Source organism: Phaethon lepturus, unplaced genomic scaffold, assembly GCF_000687285.1.
Source record: "Phaethon lepturus isolate BGI_N335 unplaced genomic scaffold, ASM68728v1 scaffold15716, whole genome shotgun sequence".
In the NCBI taxonomy this organism is placed as follows: domain Eukaryota; kingdom Metazoa; phylum Chordata; class Aves; order Phaethontiformes; family Phaethontidae; genus Phaethon; species Phaethon lepturus.
In genome coordinates this window covers 1-10,872 of record NW_010547072.1, presented here as the reverse complement: position 1 = coordinate 10,872, position 10,872 = coordinate 1, and the positions used below count along the sequence as shown (strand labels likewise).

The 10,872-nt window shown below is 39.6% G+C and overlaps 1 protein-coding gene across 1 annotated transcript in view; it reads right to left on the bottom strand.

The window, feature by feature from the left end:
• The window catches only part of IL13RA1 (interleukin 13 receptor, alpha 1), an 11,587-nt gene extending 3,582 nt beyond the window's left edge, over nt 1-8,005 (bottom strand). Inside the window, exons 1-5 of the mRNA XM_010289531.1 lie at nt 7,859-8,005; nt 5,545-5,680; nt 3,680-3,800; nt 1,260-1,444; nt 738-889 (exon numbers count right to left, since the gene is read on the bottom strand). Of these exons, the coding sequence (XP_010287833.1) occupies nt 738-889; nt 1,260-1,444; nt 3,680-3,800; nt 5,545-5,629 (543 nt within the window). The 5' untranslated portion in view covers nt 5,630-5,680; nt 7,859-8,005. The remainder of the gene's footprint in view (nt 1-737; nt 890-1,259; nt 1,445-3,679; nt 3,801-5,544; nt 5,681-7,858) is intronic.
• Between the last annotated feature and the right edge of the window lie 2,867 nt (nt 8,006-10,872).

Sequence of the window (10,872 nt, the reverse complement as noted above, 5' to 3'; positions counted from 1 at the left end):
AGGGAAAGCAACTAAATATACTCTGCAGGAGAAGACTGCTACCTTACTTTTAAATTTATCATGTTGTTTACCATTCTGATCAAACAGTGCAGTCAGTTTGGCTATGCAGATACAGGCGTGAGCACATCCAGACGCTGAAGTCAATGCTTTTTATATGTACATTAAAAGCAGTGTATCTAAGAGCGTACGCCTTTTTCTTCCCCCTCCATCCCCAGTCTTTTTATCCCCTTGCTTTTCTGTATTACATTGTGTTCTTGTGTGCACACAACTAATTTTGCTTTATGGTCATCAAGTTGCGTCATTCAAGAACAAGGCAATCATCTGGCCGAGCACAGCCCAACCACAGCAAACCCCAACACCAGCAGAGCAAAGTCCCACACCACTGAGAAGCAAACGGGTACACGCACCGCAGTCTATTGCTTGGTAAGTGTTGTTTAGTTTAGTGTATACTTCTTTATTGGACCGTTCTTGCACATTACTGCTTTGCCATAACGAACGGTGGCAAGCATTCAGAAGACTCATATGAGTTGTGTTGTGTAGATGTTACTACCAGAACCTAGTGTATGGGAGAAAAATCTGTCCACACATTTCCAGCTAGTACACCAGGCCCATTCACATGCAGCATATAGTTTTGCATTTTTAAACAGCAAATACTTGAGTTACTGTGAATATCAACACAAATTATAAAAGATACGTAGGAAAAAAAAAGATCAGTTAACTAAGTAATGAAAAATTACTTTAATTATCTGAGCAGTGGCCAAGTCACCATTGTGATATACAACTTCATAAAATAAACAGTTTTCTGGAAAGGTATCTGATTCACTCCATTCTACATATATTTCATCATTAAGCTTTGACAGTGTAACTTGTCTTGGTGTAGCAGGTTTTACTGAAATGCAAAATGGAAGAATTAGTTAGAAAGTATATTTCACTGCTTACAAAAATCATTCAAGTCCTGTATTGCATAATACTACACTTATACCAGTTTAGGAACAGAAAGAGGAAAAAGTTAGCACCAAAAAGTCAAGAAAGAATAAAAACAACTGAAGAATAAGAGTAAAAATGAGCAGAAAATGATCCCCCACCCCCCAAAATAAACCCTGTATATATAATTCCCAAATCAAAGATCAATAGAGGAAAGGAGAATCTAATCATGTTGTCCCATCCACAGCTTACGAGGTGCAAGCTTCTCAAACACAACAATATACTAGCAAAATTCTTTTTTTAAGTATTTTTTTATAACGTGGTGTTAAACTTACCAATCGTGGTAGGATTTTTGCTTGCACACATAGGCCTAATTTCTTCAGAATCATCTCTAATCAAAATACTTATAGCTGGGTAAGTATTGGTGACTTCTGGGAAGCTAAGATTGAAAATGCAACTAAAGATTCCTTGGTGCACAGAATAGTTGTTGCACTTCTCATGGTTTTTCAAACCATCAAACCTATAGGAATAAAAATATTTTTTTAAACTTCAAAAGAATAGGATGGCAAGAGGCAAGCTTGTTGTGAAACCTGTTCCAAATTCTAAAGACTGATCTGGCATTAAAGCTGTGCTATAGCATCTATAAAAGTAAAGCTAAGCGAAGAAAGAAGCTTCTCATTTATCTCAAGCTTTAGAAAGAATATTATTTTTGTAAAGGGCATCAAGTAGCAGAGAGAGAGGCAGGATTGCTTTATACCCAAGCACCAAACATAACAGCTGCTTTCAGCTTTGGCTCACATTTTCCACATGGGAAAACAACTTCAAGGAAAAAAAAAATATTTAGAAAGCAAACTAATTTGGATCAATTCCCATCAACAGAATTTCACTTCTGTGATAGAGTCTCCTTCAGCAATGCCTGAGGTGGTCGAGTTTCACCTACTGCCTGCATTTGCTTTTCAAACTGTCAGTATTCAACTGCAGTAACAGAGAAGCTAGGACAACATTCTTCCTTGCTTCTCTTTGTTCCCCAAGTCCCAGTGAAAATATGCCAGTTGCTTTCCCTCCCAAGCAAACAGAATTATTTATTTATTTAAAAATAATCTAGAGTAAACCAGAGCTTCATTTAGGAGCGACGCTCCCCTACTTCACATCTCGGTATACCAGGAATGGGGAAGTCAACACCATCTCTCCTGTTTTCAGGACAGACTCCTTTTTTTATCCACCCCTCTCAGCCCCACGCCGTGGGGCAGATGAAGACGGGAGGCATTCAGAGCCGACAGCACCGTGCCGATGCGTCAACCTGATGCATCTACCTGATGCATCAACCTGCTCTCTTAAGCCTCCGTTTCAGCAAGTGTTACTGTGCTGGATTTGTTTGTTCTAAGCTAATGTCATATTCATATTCACTTTGGATGAAAAGATAGGGTTCTAGAGGAAAATATTGATGAAGAAGAATATAAAATGAACTAAGCAATATTTTTTCAGGTCATTGTTCAATCATTTGTGGGAAAAAAAACCAAACCAAACCAAAACAACAAAAAGAAGATGAAAAACCCCAAACACACAACCAAAACCAAACCCTCACCCGCATTATGGAAAATGTATCTTTCAGTCCAAAAGCCAAGTGTTTCCTTAGTTTTCAGCTTTAAAACTTAAGAAAAGTTTTTTTTCCTTTCTAAGCAGCATGAATCACTGCAGCTACGTCTTTCATTAGAACTAAGGGGTAAGTTGAAAAATATATAGCTCTAATTAAAGCATTATTCCTGTGAGTATCCATATACCCAGAAATTGAGATCTTCAATGCCTCATTGGTACTGTTCTTGTAATAAGGAAAGAATTTCTTTGAGTAGCAGTTTAGCGACAGAACAATCCTCCCTGCATTTAACTAAAGCGGCAAGTTTACTTCTGCTGTTTGCTGTCAAAATGCATTAAATCGAACAGCTAGCTTGCTAGACTGCCACTGGAGAGGAAGAGGAAAAAGTTTATTTAGTTAGTTCCGATAAAACAGAAAGCTGATTTAAAACTACAACAGTGGCTTTCAGAAAGAAAACTTCCATATTTCTACAGAAGCTAATGTAATCTGGCATTCACAAGCCCCATCAACATCCAGAAGTATGCACAGATCAGCGTGTGCAGATCTTGCTGCCAAGTTTTTGCTCATGCCACAACTCTGTTCCTTTGGAACAAGAGTCTATTTATGGCAGTCAGCTGGCAAGCGTGGAAGATGATAAAAAGATGTTCTCTATAACTGTCAAGGTGAATCGGTTATTCATGCCATAGAAGACACAAACAAAGTTACTGTTAAGTGTTATTAATGTTTTTATATAATTTTTCCAATCATTTAAGAGTGCTGACACATACGATATTGAGTGATTCTGATTTAAATGGCCCATGTTTATTAGGCTATAAAGAAAGCGATTCATATATTGATCTAGCTCAGTTCTTAATTTTCCCCCTCTTTGAATCCACAATTAGAAAAAATTAGAAAGCAACAGCAGTTATTTTAAAATGGGTTACAGAAGCAGCCAGTGGTTCACATAACAGTTATTTTCACATCACAAAAAGAGTCAGCAACAGCAACCTCTTGACCCTTCAGCAGTCCAGTTTTCTGTTGGACAGGACCCAACACTAACTGGTACACAATGCCCTGGGACCTTTCAAAGCAACAGGCAGGAGACAAGTAAAAAGGTGTAATGTAAAACTAAAGATTAGTGCTAAAGCACTTTAGAGTTGGGAATAAAAAGTTCATACAAACCAGTAGAACAACGTATAATTGGTATCACTGCTTGCGTTCTCCCCAGGACGCCACATACAAACCATGTACTCCAAATTGTGCCAAACACAGCTCAAGTCAACAGCAGCAGTTCCTGGAATACCTGCAAGGCAAGTTGGAAAGGTCTCTTAAGGTTTATTTTGCCAGCAAAGTCTTCTCCCCAATTTCCAAAAGTAAAACATCCCTTTTTACATAACTGAAACTGTCTGGAAGGCAAAGACGCAGGCCAGCCTGCACTGCCTGTCTCAGCACAGCAAATGATGAATTCCAGTTGTTTATCGCTTGCAATAGCCGAAATCCCAGCAGAGTAACCTCTACACCTAAAGCTAGTCATAACAGTGAATCTCAGTTTCCACCACGTCTTAATTCCTGCTTAAGAGTTACCTGATGCTAAGGACAAGATGTTGAGTCAGGTAAATATTTTTTTCTATTAAACTACAGGTACTTTAAAAAGGAGTTAAAGTAACTGGCGGTTATAGGGATAGCACTTAGCTTTGTTATAGTTATTACAGCCATCAATGTTAAAAATAGTCAGTGCTTAATTATAGTTACCTTCTTCAGATAAAATATTAGTTTCTCAGTATTCTGAATATGGAAATACCTGTAGACCTTAACTATGGCCAAAAGCAACACTGGGTAAGTTGAATTTTTAATCGAGACCCATATGCCTCTAGACATTCCACTTCAACACATTGAAAACCCAAATTACAGAACATAAATACAAATGAGTACATAGGAATTGTGAACAGAGACGTCAATGTATCTCCCAGGCAGACCACTTGCAGAATAAAGTTTTTCATATTCAATCTTGCATTTTTGTATGGTACTAATTCTTTATACTGTATTGTCATATTACAACATATTAGATATTTTTTCCGTGTAAGAAGTAGCAACATCTCCATGAACTAAAAATAAAATGCAGGTTAATTTTATCAACAGTCCAGACTTTTATTGACAGCAAACCCCAAACTACCTTCTGAGTTTGCATTGTCCTTGAAGTAGCAATTATCTAAGAGTACAGGAATATGAAACTGGTTTTCCTATTCCAAGAAGTATTAAAAATATCTTATCTGCAAGCAGACTTTTAAAAGCCCCAGCCTGTTTAGTACATGCTGTTCTAATGATCCGCTTCCCTGACTTTGCAGAATACTCTCCTACCAGGCACACAGACAAGCCTGAAAAGGTCTCAGATTCCCCTGTCCACATGTGGTTTTCATCCACATCGAGCCACGCTCCTGGGTTACACAGACATCTAGTACTCAAAGCAAGAGGCTCTATCTCCTTGCTGTACCTCCTAACTTCCAGCATCCAGTAGAACACATTACTCCTTAAAGTCTCCTTCCTAACAATTTTGCTATGGACCCCTTATTTCTGGATGTCAAGAAACAAAAGATATTTTTTCTCTATTCGTTTTGCTATCCACAGCTTTGTAGATCACAGTCATCTCTTTTGAAAGAGAGAGAATCCTACTATAATTATTAAGTAACTTATTTATACAACAAATTGTTAAATTTCATAGATTCATCCCTCTAACATTTACAAATGTAGGGTTATTTCAGGGACATTTACTTGTACAGAAAAATCATACAAAATAAACGGACTTAGATGTTAGTCAGCAGGCTTAATATAACCCAAGTTATCTCTAATCCCACAACCACAGCACGGCAGGGACAAGGGGAATGACAGGAATCACATCGTTGTCTTGGAAGAGCATTTAAATTTTACAAGCTTGCCCATATGGTTTTCAGCATCAGAAGACTCCAGTTGTGTTTAAATGTAGTATAATTGTTCAGTTTAAGCTCTACTGACTGAACTAGCCCTCTGGGTCTGGCCACTGCCCGTCTCACCTTTCGGCAGAAGAGAGGTCTCCACCCACTGGCTGGGCTTGCTGGTGTTATCGTACTTGCATTCACTTCTCACTTTGAAACGCATTTCCTCATTCAAGAACGTATCCGTCACACGGAAGCGACTCTTACTCCATTCCTGAGTTTAGGTGAGGGGTTAAAAAAAAAAAAATCAGAATATTTGGCATACCGTATCAGACACACGGGAATTACTTATCGACGTAAGAATATTCTTACGTCGATATTCTTACTATCGACGTAAGAATACGTTACAGCCCCTCAGAAAGACTGCAACTCAAAGCCAAATGAAATGAGTGTCTGACAACGTGGGAAGACTCAGCATCGCTTAGCTTTACTTTTTCCTCATCCAATACACTCAGAACTCAAAGGCAAACTACTTCTACTCCAGTGACCTGCAGATATGAGCAAAGGCCACACAGAGGTCAAGGAACAAGTATAACGGGGGAAAACTATCCTAGAGTAAGTCTTCATGGATAATGCAAAATAAGCACGTCTATACTACAACTATATAAGCAGCAGCTTACAGATCTAACCTTCATCTTTCTCTGTGTATGTGCACCTGAGTGCGTGATGAAAAGAAAGAACATTTGAAGATGTAACTAAAAAGCAACGAGAAGAGTTTGCATGTTTTTAAGAGGTAAAATGAAAAAAAAAAAATCAAAACAAATCCACAAATGGCTATTAAATACAGTGACACCACATCAGGCCCAAGTAGTCCATGAGCTTCCAGTTTCAGGAATGAATATGTGTTTGGCGAGGAAAAAGGCTTACCCTTTTAACATACACTTTTTGAGCATCTTTTATTGGGCTAAGGGGGATGCTTTTTGCTTAACTGGAAATGGGATAAAAAAAAAAAAATCTTTGTTATGACCAAAGAATGGTGTAACCACTTGTGTACAAAAAAAACCCCAAACTATATATTTTGGCACTACCGAGAGGGCAAGGAAATCAAACAGCGATGAACAGACTAGGTTCTACCAGCTGTAATGCAAAAAGACGTGCAAGATGATACACAGTCTTGTTCATCCTGCGGTGTGAAACCGCTGTCCCACAGCTCTTCCACTGCTGCTGACCCTCACGTCTGTTACACCCTTCCACAAACTCATTCAGCTCATTAACCAAGCAGACTTTCAACTTAATTTGCTAATGAACCCATCAGAAGAGGTAAACAGTTTTCTGCTGAGTTAGCAAATTCGACTGGCTCATCTGAAGGCCCGATGAAGACCATTAGGGAAGGGGGTGCCGGAATGAAGTATCACCCTTTTAGCAGCATTAAGCCAGTAAATCAGCTCAGCTGTTTGCAAAACCGCAACCTTACTTCAAGTCCAGGATATCCTGGAGCTGTCAGAAAGGATACGGCGGTGGCCGTGAAGAGGCCGTTGTAAACATCAGGCCATAAAATGGTAATAGGCCACAGCAACAAAGGACTGTTTCAAGAGGCATCGTATCGACTTTAACCGTATCTGAAACAGCAGAGCTGCTGATCCCGCGGTCGGTGTTTGTTCAAGGCTCCCAATTCTGATGGCTCAGAATCATGGACTGATAGCATATTATCCTACTGGCAATAAATTGTAAAAATATTTGTCCTACAGCCCCTTCAGTGCCATGGAAATTCTGTTCTTGGTCCTGACCAAACAGTTGTTAATCTACACCAAGGATCACATGTGGGCTGCAAACCATTTAACACACACATAAAAATGGAAGCCCAAAACAAAGAAATTTTACAATTTCTATTCCAGGGAATAAATGCCTTCCATGTTGTCTTCATAACACAATCCCCGTGGATGACTGTAAGCGCAGGCGCTGGGACAGGGCGAGCGCGGGAATACGTTAATACTTGGCATTACTTCCAGAAGACACTGTGCTGTCAGATCATGACACCAAGGTTAATGTGCACCCCTCTGTCTTAAACCGAGCTCAAAGTGAAGGAGATGAGCCTCTGCAAATTCCCATTTAAGTCTTAAGGATGTAGACTGCCCTGTATATATTTTATTTTTTCTAGAAAGCTGCATAAGCAAAGACTGAAACAAGTCTTTTCACATTATTATCATGATACTTCTGTGTTATCGGCAGCAGCTCCGTTATCAGAAAGCAACAGACAGATTCTTTCTGATCTGAAGATCCCACATGCTGGTATGACTCATTTTTGAGGTTTTGATCCCACGACAAGAATTAAAGGCTATACTAAAACTGTATTTATATATATTTAGATATGTATCCATGCTTACCCACAGAGTTTAATCACAGTAAGACATTTACTGGAGGATAGCAGAGTTTAAAGAGGTGATGCACTTACTCTTTTGTCCTGAGGGACCTCATCGATCACGATGTCGCTGGAATACTCCAGGTCGCAGCTACTGCTGACGTTCTCTGGGGGGTTCCATGTCCAGTTCAGGGTGCAAATTTGGATAAACGAGTAGTCCAGGTTGGATGGAGGCAGAAGAACTTTTGCTCCTAAAAGGAAGGAGTTACCGGTGTAACAATCCCGTTGGTCCACATTTTACCATCAGTCACACCAACAGATTTTTAACTCTCCAACAGAAAAGTATGACTTCCCAACTTCACCAGCTCGTATTTGCTTTCAGATAAGCCACTGCCCACTAAATTGTTTCTACTATTCCTGTAATCTTGATCCATCAATCATTTAAATAATTATAAGAACACAAAAATAATTAAAAGTATTTTTTAAGAAACTGCAGCATGCAACTATGTAATGACTGTGGTAATGAAACCTATGGTCGTGGAGGGAAGATGAGTCTCATTTTTCAGGTCTTCTCTGCTGTGAGTTTGCATCATGCATGCTGAATCTTTAGTAAAAATAGTATATACATTTTGTGGAGCAATTAATACTTTATTCTACCCCAAAATTATCCCTCACTGCAGCTTTAGAGAGAAAACTTTAAAAACACAAGTAATTATATCTTGCAAGCAACCGCTGTATGTTAGAACCACAATTTAGCCCAATCCAAGCAAAACCGAGAATGTTAAAAAACAATGAAGAAACCACAATGCTTTTTCAATTACTCACGTATTAAGCTTTTAATGCTATGCTCTGGCACAGTGAGCAAAACCAGTGTGGGACAAATATCAATTTATCACTGGAACACTTCAGCAGTACATTTTTTCACCTCCCCAAGAAGCTGAGGATTGTGCATTGACCCTTCCTTACTCTTGTGCGCTGAGTCACAGCCGACTCAACACCCAGTCACACAGCCTGAAGGTTGTATTAGAAAACAAAGAAGGGAACTATGACAGAAAATAGAAAACTGCCAGGAAAATTTAATGTATCAGATTCTATTATAGAAAAAAATTACTAACTGGTAATTCCCTAAGAAAATGAAAGTGAATTTTGTTGGGGGGGGGGGGGTTTGTTGTTTTTTTTTTTAAAGGGGTACTCTAATGTGTATTATTAAAGGATATTAAGTAAGAGGCCAAATGAGACTGCTTCACAAGGATATCCACAGGTATCATCATTGAGGAACCACCACCTATTTGTCTGTGGAAAGTAGTACCCTTGTTACGCAGTAGTTTCACAAACACTTGAAACTGATATCAACTAGCACTGCAGGTCTTGCTCGTCCCAAGAAACTTGCTCGTCCCAGGAAACCAGTCTTAACCCGCCCCAACATTTGGGGGAATGCATAGGGAATTTTTGGGAAAGAGCAGAATAACTCCACCGAGATCGGTTGTCCCATCCAGCTCATGGTGCGATGCCGTTTCCTTCTGCTAGTGCAAGGGAGAGGGCAGATGGAAAGGCAAAACAGCCAGAATTCTGCTCAAAGCATCCGTGACACCATTATCTTACACTTCCCGAGAGCCAGGGCTGCCAAAGCTTGAAGAAAATTCATCAAACTCCTGGAGCTTTCTCAGACCTTTACATAGTTAAACGACAGGCAATGGTAGAGACCAGACACTATTACCATCTGTGTGTCCGCGTGTATGTGTGGATAACGTATGCTCACACAGAAAATGTGAATAATTACTAGGATTTACAGTTTCAGTCTGAATATGCTTCACTTTTTGAATACTTAAAACTTTGGAGATTTTTTGTGTTGTTTGTTTGTTCAGTTTTACAGCTGACCTCGGGAGCAGAGAAGAGAAATTTTGTTTCTTGCAAAAATACAGTCTCCTCTGAGAAACTGAACCTAGCCAGAATATCTTTGCCATCAATAATTTAATGACAGTTTTTAGGAACAGCACCAGGGCCTTAAGTTTGCAAAAAAAAAAAAAAATTTAAAAATTATTCAATGAGACTACTAAGCTCCAAGTATTCTGTCTTTTCATGATCAACCTTTTTATTACCTACAAAAGCCACAAACCATTAAAAAAAATTACAGTGTCATCCCTGATTGCCGTTCTGAAGTTCTACACATTTCCTTTTAATAGACTTGTTTAGAAGTAATTGTGCTTAAGCTTGCAGATTTCTAACCGCACAAAGTAAGAAGTACGAGCATTCAAGGTTCATAAATAAATCAGTAAGTTGTATTAGCCTAAAGAGTTTAAATCTAGTAGGTTTACAATTCTGTAAAGCTTGTGCTTTAACATTACATTCAGCTGAAGATTTGCTTTTATTCACAGGCTTGCTCAGTCTCATACTTTTGTTGTATACAACAGACACATGGTCTAATATTTTTGTTATTAAAATCTCATCACTACAGCAATTTAGCAGAACAACTCAAAGACCAACTACCAACCATTGGCAAGACGTTATTTCACTCTTAAAAAACCAAAACCATAGCGGTGCTTCTAAGAAAATAAAGGGCAGCGGTAACTAGCAGAGATTAGCTGAGGCAATCCTGGATCGAAAACATTTTATTTCTAAAAGCTGTAATAGGGAAACATCAACGAATACTTTGCATCAAGTATCGTAAAGGTGCTGTAAAGGACTTCATGCTCGTATTTTGTCCTCCTCTATTTTCTTCAGGTTGATTTCACAGTTATAAAACTAACTGTAGCCAGTTGAAAACTTAACAATTCTCTGATGTTTACAACTGTATTTTTGCAGAACATGAGCAAAGACAGAACTAACCAAGCTTCGAGCGCCGCTTCTTGCGAAACCCCCCGACACACACAGGCACGGAGCGAAGGGCCGGGGGGGCTTCTGCTGGCGTTTTTAAGGCAGAGACAGCCCCGGGCACCGAAGACGGAGCTTATGAGATTTCTGTCGGCCCTGCCGAACGCTGCCCTGCGGAGCGAGAGGCAGGTTTTTAAGCATCCCCGCTCCCCTGCGCGGCAAGGGGCGCGCTACCGGCCCCGCTGCGGGGGGCGGCTGCGGCGCTTCGGGCGATGTCTCCTACCGAATGACAGCGC